Below are 16,644 nucleotides of genomic sequence, written 5' to 3'. Positions count from 1 at the left end.
ATGCACGCATAGGAAACGGGGGGGGGGGGGTGAAGCCTCGATAATAATTTGTCTACATTGGCCTTCAAATGAGTTAGATAGTCCGGCGGTGGACTATCTGTTTGCTTAAACGCGTTAAATATTATTATTAATCCTTGATCGTTTCTGCGTGGATTAAATATCGGCCGTTCTATAGGATTCGGGGGGGAGGGGGGGGTGCGTCAGGCGTACGTATGCAGGTGGTGGGGGGGGGGCTGTAAAAAGTCTGCGTGCGTACATGGAGGGGTGGAGGGGTCACGTTTTGACAGATTTTTGCGTACCTACTCAATGGGTGGGCCCCTAAGGGAGCTCGGAGGACACAAAAGGGGACAGGCACGAGGGGAGGAGAGAAGACGAAGTCCAAGCATCAAGAGCCGAAGCCCCGGCCGAGAAAAGAAGAGCTCTGTCCGAATAAAATAAAGGTTCTTAATAATAAAGAAAGTTGTGTCGGCGTCACTGCAGTAATATATCCTGCTCCGGCAAGGGCATCGCAAAGAGGCAATACACACGCCGGTGATTGACCGCTTTCGGTAAAGTCACGCAGGTATAAAATAAAATCAATCTACGTGACTTTACCGAAAGAACCAAGGAGCATGGGTTCCTGCAGTCACGAAAGCTTCAAATCAGGATCGCTGTAATATTGTATTGCACTTTTTTTGCGCTTAATAAAATAGCATGGAGAAGTGCAAGCTTGAAATAACGTTGAGAGACAAGAAGATGCACGCATCTGTAGTGACCACCCAGAAATTGGAAAATGTTTAATATTATAATAATGAAATAGGAAAGGGACTACAGTATGAAAATATTAAAGAGTGAGTGAGGCAAAGGGACTTTTTGATGTACTTCCAGTACGAATAAAGATGGCTTATAAGTTACTCCGGTGAGGTTCACTCAACTTTAGCTTCCTATAAGTATTCTAATACGTTATACATAACGTGGCAATATATACCGCTTATAATGCACATGCTGGAAATAATGACATCATCTCCGACAAGTAAGACGTCGTCATTTCAATTCCATCGAATCACTCCGAACATTAAATATTTGAAAAGTATAAAAAATCTATTTTAAAGATGATCGTGATGCGATTATGATTATCGTCGGTCGTACATCGATAATATATCGTCATATTGCCATATCGTGACGCCTGCATCTGGCACCGACGCTTCTTTGCCCTCCAAGCAGCATGGCGAACGGGCGTGTGGACGAGAGAGTCAGACTCCTTAGCAAGAGTCGAGAGGGGATACAACGTCACCCAATACAAATACCGTATCAATTTAAACTTCATTCAACTGCCTCCATGCGTAAAGTATTATATGCATGTCCTGCATGGCTTAATATATCAATCCATGCACAACTGCCACGTGTGTTTTATAGGTGCACTCCGATTACGTCACAAGGCAAAGAGGCCGATGGGACTTGGGTAAAAACACATTTACTGCAGACAGCAACGAACTTTTTCTTTCGTTACTTTAGCCTACGTCACAAGAAGCAGGTTTAAACATCTTACCGGCATCGACGGTGGTTCCTGATGGATTGCACGTATGAAATAAAAACACACGCACATGCATACACGTGTCAATAATGTATACATCGTGTTATCGTGTCTTGCAGTCAATTCATTGTCAAGGTGCTTATACAAACGCCGAGAAGAATTCATCTCCATGCTGGCCTAGAACCGGTGGTGGAATTTCAACATTCGCATGGACGAAGGCCCACCATACATTATGTAGAAGGTTTACACGCACCCGTGAGACCCACCGCGCCGCCGATAAGGATTTCCAATATCTAGTGTTTTGCAATTTTACGATTGCCACCACCCACCGCTCCCCTCTCCCAATTCTCATCGATTGTCATCCCTTTCAACGTTGCGGAGGGCGTTAGCGGGCCTCCACCGACACGAGGTCTCTTTTCCGTGCAAAGTATACGAATCGAGTAATAAGATCGAAGAGCGTGCGCACACACGCGATCAGGTGCACGTTTTGATTTAGCTTAAGAGATGCATTGTGCATTGCACCACCGGTACGATCGCAATTCGTGTCTCCTAATGATCATTGCTGTAATCATTTCAGCTTGGAACGCGCCGGATAGCATTTGCTTACTCTTGCCGAATGCGAGGAGGAACCACAGGCAAGTTGGAAAAGCAGCCACGCGGTGAGCCAGCAGCCAACAATTGCCGAAGCTCTGCAATCCTCTACATAATAAGGTGTTATCGACCGATGAACGAGTGTTTATATGTGGCAGGAAACCAGAGCACCAGGAAGAAACCGACGCATGTGAGGGGGAAGCACTAAATCCCTTACAGACGAAACAGGTAAGATTCCACACTTTAGCTTCTGGAAAGCCAGGGAATGGCACCTCCGACACCCATGGAAAGGGAGTTTCACAATATTCATGCAGTGATCCACTAACCCTCGCCTCCACAGTGCTGGGCTATTACGGGCCACGGCATAGCCACCATCGCCCAGCTAATGAGCAAAAGGGCCTTGAACGATCTCGGTTTACAATAAGCTTCACAATGACATGTGGTAAGCGTCTCTAAACAGCATCGCGATGCTACCCGCTTAGGTACAAAGTGAACACGTTAAAAAAAAACGCCTCTGGCGTAAAAAAGAAAATCGCGTCAGGTTTTTCACACGGTAACAGAAACTCCTTACCGTAGCTACCGGCATCTGCTCCGGATGAGAGAATGGTGAAGAGATTTGTAAAAAGACAGAAACACAAAACACGGGGATTACGATGGTAACGCACACAACGTGAAGCTCATTTCGAATGAGTTTTTTTTTGTAAGTCCGAACATTATTGCACACTCGTATAAGTCCAGGCCATCACAAATTCACCGCGCTCATCACACACACAGTTGACTCTTTGGAATAACATCACTGTTTTAAGTCTGTTGCAAAACCGTTCCACCCCCCCCCCCCCCCATTACTATCGTAGGCTAGGGTAAGATGCCTACGTGGGCTAAAAGGCCATGTTTGTCTTTGTTCATTGGAGCTGCAGACACCAGCGGCAGAGGGAGGGGGGGGGGGATCCCCGAGAGGAGGTTGCCAATCTGCACCTCAACCTGATCATGGCTGATGACGTTACTTCTGTCAGCACGAGGACGAGCGGCCATTTTCCCCCCACGTAACCCTCTTACTCCACCCGACCCTCGTGTTATTATTCCCATCAACACGTCCGTAAAACACATCCCGCACCCACACGGAACACGAAGGCAGCATACGAGACGAGCGTATTAATTATAACGACATTCTCTTTGGCACTTTCGGTAAAGTCACGTGGTTAGAAATAAAATTAAACACAACCGGTCGCCTGATCACGACCGCTTGTGTTGCGTGCGAAACGTCGCGATTTGTCTCATTTATTTATTTATTTTCTATCCACCCACGTGACGTTACCGAAAGAACCAAAGAAAGCATGGATTTCCTGCAGTGACGAAAGCTTCGAATCAAAAAAATCATAATGACCATGTGAGCAGATGACGGATGCGTCCTCTCCGTGGCTGCAGTCGTGGCTGTTCCAACCATTAAAAAGGCAGTGCGACAGATAGGACTCGGAGCCGCTGCAGTACACCTCGTCCATCCAGATGGGGCCCGAGCCCATGCCGAAGCGGGCGTGGGTCGGAGCGTACACGGCGTAACCGCAGCCCAGCTGGCGGCAAACCACGCTCGCGTCTTCAATTCCCCAGTTGTCGTCGCACACCGTGCCCCACCGCCCGCTGTAGAGGATCTCCACGCGGCCGGAGCACGAGCCACCCTGCACTAGCCGGACCGGTAAGTCTGAGGGGGAGGGGGGGGGGGGTCGCGGAAGGTGCGTCAAGAGACAAAGATGATGATGATGATGATTCGTCACGATCGAGATGATTCGGTGATGATGACGACGAGGGTGATGGTGAGAGTGCTGAATCAGGGGGCCAAGTCCGTGCTGGTGAGTGTTGGTGAGGCCTTCTGGTGGTAGTGTTGGTGAGTGTGAGCGACTGTTGGTGAGCACTGGTCACTAATGCGGACGGGTTGCCTGTGAGCTTCCACGGTGAGTGCAGTTTTTGCGAGTAGTGGTGTTGGTTTACTATAGGGTCCACACAACCCAAACTATGGACCTGTAGTAGACCACTGTAGTCTGCGCTCCTTCAGCGGATGAGGAGGAAGAATAGCAAAACGAGACGAGCTCTCTCAGACGTCGTGACCAGCAGCGGCAGCAGCAGCAGCAGCAGCAGACCTCAACATTGTCATTGAGCTCCTGAACATACTGCTGGCATCATTCGAAAGAATAACAATTGTTCAATTCGTTAGGAAGCTTTGAAAGTGATCACTGATTGAATAATTGAAAGCGGGCTCAGGGGCCGTCCATAAATGACGTCACGCGATTTTGGACGATTTTTTACCCCACCCCCTCGTCACACGGCGTCACAAAAAGGTAGACCCACCCTCAAATATGACGTCACAAAGCTCTGCCACCCCCCCCCCCCCCAAAATAAAACATGCTTCAAATTGCTTTAAACGATTGTCATTGTAGTGCGCATTTAATGTGGCGCTGCACTGTGATGTTGTAGGAGAAAACATTTATTACAAAGTCTATTTAATTAAGTAGAACGTGTTGTCTATATTTAAAGTTGCGCATTTTGATGTGACGTCACATTTCTCAACCCCCCCCTCCCCCTTTCCTCGTCACACATCGTCACAAATGTCTAACCCCCACCCCCCCCCCCCCCCCCCCAGGTGCGTGACGTCATGTATAGACGGCCCCTCAGACCAAATTGAGGCTCATAAAAGAAAGCGACTGAAGCAGAGCTGTGAAAGCCATCCATGCAACGTGGGGTGCTTCTGGCGCATGCCCCGCTGTTTCCTCATGAGTGCTGCCGCTTCTTCCTATGGCCGGTGTTGATGTCGACGATTGAGTCAATGCCTCCTTTTGCATTTGCCAATGGTGCACTGATTGTGTCTAAGTTCGATGTTCCGTGGTCCTGTTCCGGTTGGTGACCACAGTCTCCGCGTCAACATCATCGCTCGCTATCCGCATCACCTCCAGCTGCAACGCTTACTGAACGACCTTGATCGTGTCGTCCTCGTTGTCCATCATCTACCGCTCGACTCGGCCAACGCTCTCCGTACTCATCATTGGCTCCATTTTGCCAGCAGGACAAATGATAAAATCGCCTGCCTTTGTCATCGAACCTTCACCACCGGTTCCCCAGCATACGTGGCCTCACTACTCTCGCCTTGCGCCGAATCACACGGTAGAACCCTACGCAGCGTCGCTCAAAATCTGCTTCGGACACCAAGGTCTCGAACTGTTACAGCCTCACGTCGATTCTCTGCTGTCGCCCCTCTCGCTGTGGAACTCTCTATCCCTTTGCACATCCGCAACATCAAATGCACTCTGACTTTCAAGAAACATCTGTTTGGGTCGGGGCTTTCGAGCAGCCCTGAGGTTGGCTCCGAGCCTCTGAGTTGCTGACTTGTCTGAAAAATCTGGCACATAAATATTATTATTATCTGCTGCTGTTGCCTTGGTTTGTGCATTGGATGCAGTTTAGGGTTGTGGCCCCAGAAGCTTTGCAGAAGATCGAAGCCAGCAATAGCGTTGCTGCTCAGTGATCTTCAAAAACAAAGAGTATACTCTTGTACGTAGCACGTGTAGGTTTAAACCACTTGTTGACATGAAATTGGTTATGAAAATGTTGCGTTATTAAGAACACGAATGGTACAAGTGTGTCTACGTTTTGCGAAATGGAAATGTGTCTAGATTTTGCAAGAAGGAGAGTTACGTACCAGCTTCATGAGTGACATGTGACAATTCTGTGCCCGCTGTAATACAAAAACAAAACACGCAGACATTGAAGAGCCGTCACCACGCAAAAACCCGGTTGCAGGAAACAAGGTAGAAGCTAGAGTCAGAGCCGTCCCTAGGGTACGGCGAATCTGGGCGACCGCCCCGGGCCCCGCGATTTTGGGGGTGGGGGGGGGCGTGCTTCGACGTCATGGTGTCAGATGAAATACTTCCGGTTTAGTTTGAAGGCGTGGGGGGTGGGGCACAGTGTAAGCCGCCCTAGACCCCGCACCACCCCCCCCCCCCCCTTTGGAAAGCCCTAGCTACTACAGTACACCACTGCAGATCCGACTGACGCACATCGGCCCTGAGCAGTTGACCACCCCCACACACCCAATGCAGCATTTGTTGACGGTGCGATTGTAATTTTCCAAGCAATTCATTCTTAATCTTGCGTACGATTTGATTACAGCTCTAATATCGATTTCCCATCCACGGATAGCATGAGTAGCGGTGATATCTGAACCCCGGTACTGAGAGCCCACACTTTTACCAAATCGCATTGACTCACGCGGGGAGGCTCTCATCATCCAGCAGTAAATAGACAAAGTGCGGCATGTATAGTTTTGCAGTGTTCCCATCATGTGTTTGTTTGGTGCTAATGTAATGACGACTTGACACACTTCTCTTGAGATGGCACTTTATTGAAGACACGTTCACTTGAAATGAGGCAGAGATCCCACTGCAACAGCCTCGAGTCTCCCGCGCATCTCCCCCTTACATACCAACACGAGGCCACACCCCCCTTCTCGATCATTCTCGCTGACTCTGGACGCTCGCTCCACCGGCAGACTCCGCCGTCCTCTTCCGTCACCTGACCACGCTCCCTTCTCGAACATGCCCGTAGCCACCAGTCCCTTCGCACTCACAACTGACTCCCCTGTCATTACCCCCCGTGGCCACTAGTCCCTTCGCACTCACAACTGATAACCCTGTCATTACCTCCCGTGGCCACCAGTCCATTTGCACTCACAACTGATACCCCTGTCATTATCTCCCGTAGCCACCAGTCCCTTCGCACTCACAACTGACTCCCCTGCCATTACCCCCCGTGGCCACTAGACCTTTCGCGCTGCAGGCTGACTCCCCTGTCATTACCTCCCGTGGCCACCAGTCCCTTCACACTCACAACTGATAACTCTGTCATTACCTCCCGTGGCCACTAGTGCTTTCGTACTGTAAGCTGACCTCCCTGTCATTACCTCCCGTGGCCACCAGTCCCCCCACACAGCATGCAGGCTATATTGTCATTACACTAATATAGGGACCGTCAATCCTTCTAAAATGTGAATATTGTTCCCTTCTTCCCGCTCCCCTGCACCCTATCATACCATCTCATTCCCTCCCTTCTCCCTCACTCTCCTGTCTCTTCTGCTCGCAACCTCGAGGTCATCGTCAACTCCCCCCTCTCCAACGACATCTCTGCCAATACCCGCACTTGCCGCTTTCACATATTCAATATTCGCAAAACCCGTCCTCTCACCTTACTATCTGCCGCTAAACTTCTGCTTCACTCCCTTGCTTTCACTCAACCTTGACGATTGCCACTCTCTTCTTCTCTGCCTTCCTGCCAACGCGGTTACTCCTAAATGGGGCCTTTGTTGCCAGTATAAAAATGGAACAATAAGGTGTCAGCCTTTCTGGCAATAAAACATGTGTTAAGATGTTAAAAGGATTCTGTTTGGTGTTTTAACATCTAAACACCTGTTTTATTGCCAGAAAGGGTGAAACCTATTGGTATATTGTGGTTACTTCTCTCCAACAGATACAAAATTCCTCCGCCTGGATATTTTTTTTTACCTTCCCCCACAATTGCCACACATCTTGCTCGAGTTTCCCAACTCCACTAGGCTCCCTGCCTACTTTCGATGTCCGTTGATCGTCCTCAGTCTCGTCTATATAAACCCCCCCCCTCCCCCAACATGGTCTTTCCCCACATTATCATCTCGCTTCTCTCATTCCTTACTCTGTCCCATCCCATGCTCTACGCTCCAAATCTCTACTGTCCCTCTCTGTGCATCCCTTGCCCACTTGCGCCCAGTCTCGCTCTCGTTCCTTTTCCCTTCTTGTTCCCCTCCACTGCAACAGACTCCCACTGCAGCACACAGCAGAGCAACCACCTTCACTCACCTGCTTCCGTTCCTGCCTTAAAACAAACTCCCATCTCTTCTCCCCCTAGCCCAGGGGTCGGGAACCTTTTTGACTAAGAGAGCCATGAAAGCAAAAAATTTGGAAATTTATTTCAGTGAGAGCCATATAATATATTTTAAAAGTGAATTCAACTAAATGTCAGTATAATAAGCCTCTGAATTTATTCTTTTAAATAATGTTGTTATAACACTCACCATTAATGCGACTTCTGGTGCTGCATGGATTTGCTGATGTCTTTGTAGTCGGGTTGGTACTTGGTGAGGTTAAGCTTCATGCAAGCGTTGAGGCTTTCATCCGTTAAACGTGATCGTAGGTTGGACTTGATGTTTTTAAGATGTGAGAATGACTGCTCACATGCATACGTAGATCCAAACATGGTCAATACAGCAATACTCACACGCTGCAGTGTGTGGTATGTGACAGGAAGCGCGTTCCAAGTTTTGAGAATCAGCTGGTCTTCGGGTTGGAGTTTTTTCATTTCTGTCCACATGTGCTTGCTCGCCAACTCCGCTTTCTGTCGTGTGATTCTTTCCAAATCTTCATTCAGTGACTTGAACTTATTCACCCACATGTCTGAGGCCTTCAGGTCAGCCACTTCTGCTTCAAAATCTCTGACGGAGACACCAGGGATGTAATTCAGGTCGGCTGTGTTCAGTGAACACTCGTTTGGATGGGTGATGAACTTAAAAAGACGAGTGTGCTCACGAAATTCTCCAAAGCGTGCTTTGAAGGACTGTAGGAGACTGGATGTGCAGCCAGCTAGCTGGTGGAGATCAAGGTTTTGAATGGGCTCACTTGCTGTGCATGCATCTTTAAATTGGCTCAGTTTTTCAAAATGTAGTAAACGACCTGTTTCAAGATCCGTGATGAAAAGCTCCAGCTTGTTTTCAAAAGCAAATACAGCTTGTTGAAGGGATAACACTGTATTTCCAATGCCTTGCATTTTCACGTTGAGCTGGTTCAGATGTTCAGTCAGATCTACGAGATAGTAAAACTTGAGGAGCCACTCGGTGTCGGCTAGCTCAGGATGCCCGACGCCTTTCATTTCAAGGAAAGTCCGGATTTCGTTCAGGCAAGCCGCAAAACGGCTAAGCACCTTCCCTCTTGACAACCAACGCACATTGCTGTGCAAAAGCAGACCAGGATAGTTATTTACAACTTCATCCAGCAGTGTTTTAAACTGGCGATCATTTAAGGCTCGGGCAACAATAAAGTTGATCACACGAATGACCAGCGACATCACTTCGCCAAACTGCCTGTCACACATCTGAGCACAAAGTGCCTCCTGGTGTATAATGCAATGGAAACTTAGGATGGGTCTATTTTCATGTTCACGGAGAAGCGCCACAAATCCTTTGTTTTTCCCCACCATACACGGAGCACCATCAGTACACACTGAGAGAAGTTTATCCATAGGTAGACTTTTTTCTTGAGCAAACTCCATGAAAGACTTGAATAAATCCTCACCTCTTGTGGACCCTTTTAATGGCAGAACAGCAAGACTTTCTTCGCGCAGTGTGTCACCAACAGCATATCTTGCAATCACGCTGAACTGCGACAAATGGCTCACGTCTGTTGACTCATCCAAAGCCAGAGAAAAGAACGGCGCTGCATTTATGTCCTTCACTTGCGTTTCCTCCACTTTGTTTGCCATCACGATGGTACGATCATGAACAGTTCTTGCCGACAGAGGCATGTCTTGTATCCCTTTGATTATCTTGTCTTTGTTCGGAAGATCATGAAAAAGTTCATTGGCTACATCCAGCATGAACGTTTTAGCATACTCGCCATCTGTGAATGGTTTTCCGTTCCTCACTATTGCTAAAGAACCAGCAAAGCTAGCCGAATTATAGTCACCTTGCCGGGTCCATACGCGGAGTTGCTGCTGGCTAGCTTGCACCCTGCTCAGAAGCTCTTGGCACGCTTTCTTTCTGCTGTCTCCCGCAGGGTATTTTGATGCAAAGGTAGCGTGGCGCGTGTCGAAGTGCCGCTTTACATTCGACCGTTTCAACGATGTAATTTTGTCATTGCAAATTAGACACACCGCAGAACCCGCTCTCTCCACAAAGGCGAATTCTTCGGTCCATTCGTCCTGAAATGTACGATACTCGTCGTCTTTTTTTCTTTTCGCCATCTTCTTCGTCGAAGGGTTAGCTTTGAGCTAATGACCGAGCAGACGCAGTCTCAGACTGATTCAAAAGGGGGCGTTTACCTGTTTTACCCAGCAACGGCAAACGTAGGCCAGTATCATCCAATTAAAATAATGGACAATTGCTCCTGCAGCCCTGAACAGGACATGCGCAGTGAAAAATCGATGGATGGATTAAAACAAGTGAGAATATTTTGTTTTATCTGCGAGCCATATGCAATCATCAAAAGAGCCACATCTGGCTCGCGAGCCATAGGTTCCCGACCCCTGCCCTAGCCCATCATACTCCAGCGACTCCCTGCCCCCGCCTACTAGCTTCGACCAGGCCTACCCCAACCCCTTTCACTACCCCAACCCCTTTCACTACCCCAACCCCTTTCACTACCCCAACCCCTTTCACTACCCCAACCCCTTTCACTACCCCAACCCCTTTCACTACCCCAACCCCTATCACTACTCCAGCCCCTATCACTACCCCAACCCCTATCACTACCCCAAACCCTATCACTACCCCAACCCCTATCAATACCCCTATCACTACTCCAACCCCTATCAATACCCCAAACCCTATCACTACCCCTATCAATACCCCAACCCCTACCCCTATCACTACTCCAACCCCTATCACTACCCGAACGCCTTTCACTACCCCTATCACTACTCCAGCCCCTATCACTACCCCAACCCTTATCACTACCCCAACCCCTATCACTACCCCTATCACTACTCCAGCCCCTATCACTACCCCAACCCTTATCACTACCCCAACCCCTATCACTACCCCAACCCCTATCACTACCCCTATCACTACTCCAACCACTATCACTACCCCAACCCTTATCACTACCCCAACCCCTATCACTACCCCTATCACTACCCCAACCCCTATCACTACTCCAGCCCCTATCACTACCCCAACCCTTATCACTACCCCAACCCCTATCACTACCCCTATCACTACCCCAACCCCTATCACTACTCCAGCCCCTATCACTACTCCAGCCCCTATCACTACCCCTATCACTACCCCTATCACTACTCCAACCCCTATCAATACCCCACCCCTATTACTACCCCTATCACTACTCCAGCCCCTATCAATACCCCAAACCCTATCACTACCGCTATCACTACTCCAACCCCTATCAATACCCCAAACCCTATCACTACCCCTATCACTACTCCAACCCCTATCACTACCCCAACCCCTATCACTACCCCAACCCCTATCACTACTCCAACCCCTATCACTACTCCAACCCCTATCACTACTCCAACCCCTATCACTACCCCAACCCCTATCACTACTCCAACCCCTATCACTACCCCAACCCCTATCACTACTCCAACCCCTATCACTATCCGAACGCCTTTCACTACCCCTACTGCTATACTCCCTGGCCTCGCCTTCCCAGCTATGACCAGGCCCACTCCAACCCCTCCTTAACCACTCCTACACTTGTCCTCCTCACTGTCACCCATTACTACACCGCCACTTTTAATAAACCCTCTCTTTATGTTAACCACTGTCATCTCATGTATAATTGTTGTAAAAGCGCCTTCGATTAAGGCGCTACATAAATCTATATATAGCATAAGACACGTGCCGATTGGCACCTTCGTCTGCAGAGAGGCGTTCCGTGTTGACTGCTGTGTTCATTAAGAACAGAGTGAGATCACGTGTTGACTGCTGTGTTCATTAACAACAGGGTGAGATCACGTGTTGGCTGCTGTGTTCATTAAGAACAGAGTGAGATCACGTGTTGACTGCTGTGTTCATTAACAACAGGGTGAGATCACGTGTTGACTGCTGTGTTCATCAACAACAGGGTGAGTTCACGTGTTGACTGCTCTGTTCATTAACAACAGGGTGAGATCACGTGTTGACTGCTGTGTTCATTAACAACAGGGTGAGATCACGTGTTGACTGCTCTGTTCATTAACAACAGGGTGAGTTCACGTGTTGACTGCTGTGTTCATTAAGAACAGGGTGAGATCACGTGTTGACTGCTGTGTTCATTAACAACAGGGTGAGATCACGTGTTGACTGCTGTGTTCATTAACAACAGGGTGAGTTCGTGTGTTGGCTGCTGTGTTCATTAACAACAGGGTGAGTTCACGTGTTGACTGCTGTGTTCATTAACAACAGGGTGAGTTCACGTGTTGGCTGCTGTGTTCATTAACAACAGGGTGAGTTCACGTGTTGACTGCCGTGTTCATTAAGAACAGGGTGAGTTCGTGTGTTGGCTGTTGTGTTCATTAAGAACAGAGTGAGTTCGTGTGTTGGCTGCTGTGTTCATTAACAACAGGGTGAGATCGTGTGTTAGCTGCTGTGTTCATTAAGAACAGGGTGAGATCACGTGTTGGCTGCTGTGTTCATTAACAACAGGGTGAGATCGTGTATTAGCTGCTGTGTTCATTAACAACAGGGTGAGATCACGTGTTGGCTGCTGTGTTCATTAACAACAGGGTGAGATCACGTGTTGGCTGCTGTGTTCATTAACAACAGTGTGAGATCACGTGTTAGCTGCTGTGTTCATTAACAACAGGGTGAGTTCGTGTGTTGACTGCTGTGTTCATTAACAACAGGGTGAGATCACGTGTTGGCTGCTGTGTTCATTAACAACAGGGTGAGTTCGCGTGTTGACTGCTGTGTTAATTAACAACATGTGAGTTCGTGTGTTGACTGCTGTGTTAATTAACAACAGGGTGAGATCACGTGTTGACTGCTGTGTTCATTAACAACAGGGTGAGATCACGTGTTGGCTGCTGTGTTCATTAACAACAGGGTGAGTTCGCGTGTTGACTGCTGTGTTAATTAACAACATGTGAGTTCGTGTGTTGACTGCTGTGTTAATTAACAACAGGGTGAGATCACGTGTTGACTGCTGTGTTCATTAACAACAGGGTGAGTTCGTGTGTTGACTGCTGTGTTCATTAACAACAGGGTGAGATCACGTGTTGGCTGCTGTGTTCATTAACAACAGGGTGAGTTCGTGTGTTGACTGTTGTGTTCATTAAGAACAGGGTGAGTTCGCGTCACAGAGAGGTGTAATCTCCGGAGCGATTTGAGGCCCGAGAACATTTACGGGCTCCGGCGCCCGACAGGACATCCTGCGAACGTGCCCTTTGGGGCCGTCCATAAATGACGTCACGCGATTTTGGACGATTTTTGACCCCCCCCTCCCTCGTCACACGGCGTCACAACAAGTCAGACCCCCCCCCCTCAAATATGACGTGACAAATCTCTGCCCCCCCCCTAAAAAAAACATGCTTCAAATCGCTTTAAACTATTGTCACTGTAGTGCGTATTTAATGTGGCGCTCTGATGTTGTAGGAGAAACCCTTGATCAAAAAGTCTTATTTAATTAAGTAGAACGTGTTGTCTATATTTATTTAAAGTTGCGCATTTCTCAACCCCCCCCCCCCCTCGTCACACATCGTCACAAATGTCTGAGCCCCCCCCCCCGTCCCACTATGTGCTTGACGTCATTTATGGACGGCCCCTTTCACAAACTGTGCAAACGCCGTAAAAAAAACAATTAACCGTCGCCGTGTTGCAACGTTATGCAAAACATCCCGTAACAAATCGCACAGTCATCCGTTCATGGGCAGTCACCATCATCGTCGCCAGGGTCAGTCCAAACTGCTGGACGAAGGCCCTCCGAAATTTCGTGCATGTCTGTGACGATCTCGCGATGCATGTCACGGGTCCGCCGATCATCGACACACGTGCCCAATTCAATGGGATCACGCCCTCTGTTGGACGGCCTTCTGGACGCGCTCCAGTCCCTTGGCTGCCACTATGGCATTATTCCTGACCACTGGGCATCCCAGTGCCACTTGTATTAAAAAACATTGAATGGTCCCTTTTAACCCGCATAAGTAATCGAATCCAAGCGTTCCTCTCGCTGTCTCTCAATGTAATTCCAAACGTGCGCACTTTTAATTTTCTGTTTAATGTTTATTGTTTGTTGATCTCTGATTCTGAACCGAACGTCAAAGTAGGTGGTATGCACTGAAGACAAATTTTAGCCTTCTGCCACATTGCTACAGTCCTTCTCATTACTCATTATGCTCCTGAATAAATCCGATTCTTCGCCAAGCACGAGTAATCATTGGCAATGTCACTGTGCGCTATTCCCAACTCGAGCTGCAAGGTCACATGCACCTCAACCCTGCAGAGTCGGATGGCGTTCATTTCCATTGACGATCTTGAGGAGTGAACGGTGGGAAATCCACATTCCCACGACGGGAACCAGTGAGAAATCCACATTCCCACCACGGGATCCAGTGGGAAATCCACATTCCCCACCACGGGAACCAGTGGAAAATCCACATTCCCATCACGGGAAACAGTGGCAAATCCACATTCCCACGGCGGGAACCAGTGGGAAATCCACATTCCCACGGCGGGAACCAGTGGGAAATCCACATTCCCATCACGGGAACCAGTGGGAAATCCACATTCCCACGGCGGGAACCAGTGGCAAATCCACATTCCCACGGCGGGAACCAGTGGGAAATCCACATTCCCATCACGGGAACCAGTGGCAAATCCACATTCCCACGGCGGGAACCAGTGGGAAATCCACATTCCCATGGCGGGAACCAGTGGGAAATCCACATTCCCATCATGGGAACCAGTGGGAAATCCACATTCCCATCACGGGAACCAGTGGGAAATCCACATTCCCACGGCGGGAACCAGTGGCAAATCCACATTCCCACGGCGGGAACCAGTGGGAAATCCACATTCCCACGGCAGGAACCAGTGGGAAATCCACATTCCCACGGCGGGAACCAGTGGCAAATTCACATTCCCACGGCGGGAACTAGTGGGAAATCCACATTCCCATCACGGGAACCAGTGGGAAATCCACATTCCCACGGCGGGAACCAGTGGCAAATCCACATTCCCATGGCGGGAACCAGTGGGAAATCCACATTCCCATCACGGGAACCAGTGGGAAATCCACATTCCCATCACGGGAACCAGTGGGAAATCCACATTCCCACGGCGGGAACCAGTGGCAAATCCACATTCCCACGGCGGGAACCAGTGGGAAATCCACATTCCCACGGCGGGAACCAGTGGCAAATCCACATTCCCACGGCGGGAACCAGTGGCAAATCCACATTCCCACGGCGGGAACCAGTGGGAAATCCACATTCCCATCACGGGAACCAGTGGGAAATCCACATTCCCACGGCGGGAAACAGTGGCAAATCCACATTCCCATGGCGGGAACCAGTGGGAAATTCACATTCCCACGGCGGGAACCAGTGGAAAATCCACATTCCCACGGCGGGGACCAGTCAGTCTCCCTCCCCACGTTTGGGCCACTGGTGACGTCACACGACGTGGTTCCTCACTTTAGCGGCCCGAGAAAGACGACGATGGGCTTTCTCGTGGCCACAATTCGATGGATTAAAGTCGACGACAACGCCGACCTCGTGTTGATGGCGTGCGAACGACGTTATAATGCCACCGCCTGTGAATCAAGGGGCTGAACGGTGGCGCGGTGGTTAGCAAGCCGCTGGGGTTTTGCGTTTTTGCAATGTAAATCGAAAACCTTTTTTGGAACTGCTTTTTGTGGTTTTTTTTGTTTGGTGTCCTTCCCCCGCGCCTCCAATTAACACGGTCGGCTACGTACGGCGCGAAAGAAGTTCAACGCACATACACTGCGCTACGAGCCCCGGAAACATGAGTTCGATTCCCGACCAAGGCAAAGTGACAGATGTTTCGAACAGGTCTTCCTCCTCGACCCTCTTCACCATCTCTAAATGACGGTCGTGGTGAAGTATGGTCAAACAACCCTGATGACCGACAGGGCCTGGGAAGGCCTTCATCCAGCAGTTAATTGACAAAGGGGTGTTTAACTTTAATACATAATCGCATTAATTAATTGTGGTTTTGTTGACCTCTTGAGCCTATGGCGTTCAAATGTCTTACCTGTGGCATTGAGTCTTTGTGGTGTTGCTGTTGTTTGTGATGACACTTGAAAGAGATAAACACATGCACGCGGTGAACAGTGGTGTCTGCAGAATAATAATAATATTATTATTGTAGGTAACAAAAAATATGAGTTAACATCAATCCGGCCAATGACCAAATCATTAGGAATGTGCCTGATTTCTGCCAGATATATGACCGGTACAGATATCATTTAACCACGGCCTGGTATTGAACTGGGGTCGCCGCGTTCACGAAGCAGTGCGCGAAGCACCTTTAACCCGCGTACAACCATGAACGCTTTCAGCGTTAGAGCCAAATTCACATTTAAGATCGAGGTACCCGTTGCGTGAGCGTGTGGACGCGTCCATTGCTTAGCGCGTCACGTGGGACGTGTTTAACAATCATCAGGCGCGTGCCATGTGGAGTCGAGTTGATTCGTATTGAATGGTGAATTGGTAAGCGCGGAAACGACTTCGTTGTGGTGGCGGGTCGCGGGGACTGCAGTTTGGGAAACTCCGCAAGTTCAACAAAAGTAGAA

At 49.0% G+C, this 16,644-nt stretch overlaps 1 protein-coding gene across 1 annotated transcript in view; it reads right to left on the bottom strand.

Moving 5' to 3' along the window:
• Positions 1–16,644, bottom strand: part of LOC103091832 (scavenger receptor cysteine-rich domain-containing protein DMBT1) — a 71,148-nt gene that overhangs the window by 40,127 nt on the left and 14,377 nt on the right. The window contains exons 2-6 of the mRNA XM_032957929.2: positions 16,104–16,148; positions 5,790–5,825; positions 3,489–3,800; positions 2,676–2,690; positions 1,529–1,546 (exon numbers count right to left, since the gene is read on the bottom strand). Coding sequence (XP_032813820.2) covers positions 1,529–1,546; positions 2,676–2,690; positions 3,489–3,800; positions 5,790–5,825; positions 16,104–16,148 — 426 coding nt within the window. The remainder of the gene's footprint in view (positions 1–1,528; positions 1,547–2,675; positions 2,691–3,488; positions 3,801–5,789; positions 5,826–16,103; positions 16,149–16,644) is intronic.

The sequence above is a fragment of the Petromyzon marinus genome, chromosome 21, assembly GCF_048934315.1.
Source record: "Petromyzon marinus isolate PM22_M1 ecotype Great Lakes invasive population chromosome 21, UKy_Petmar_22M1.pri1.0, whole genome shotgun sequence".
Classification (NCBI taxonomy): Eukaryota; Metazoa; Chordata; class Hyperoartia; order Petromyzontiformes; family Petromyzontidae; genus Petromyzon; species Petromyzon marinus.
The sequence above is the reverse complement of the archived record's forward strand: the minus strand, read 5'-3'. Positions and strand labels throughout refer to the sequence as shown.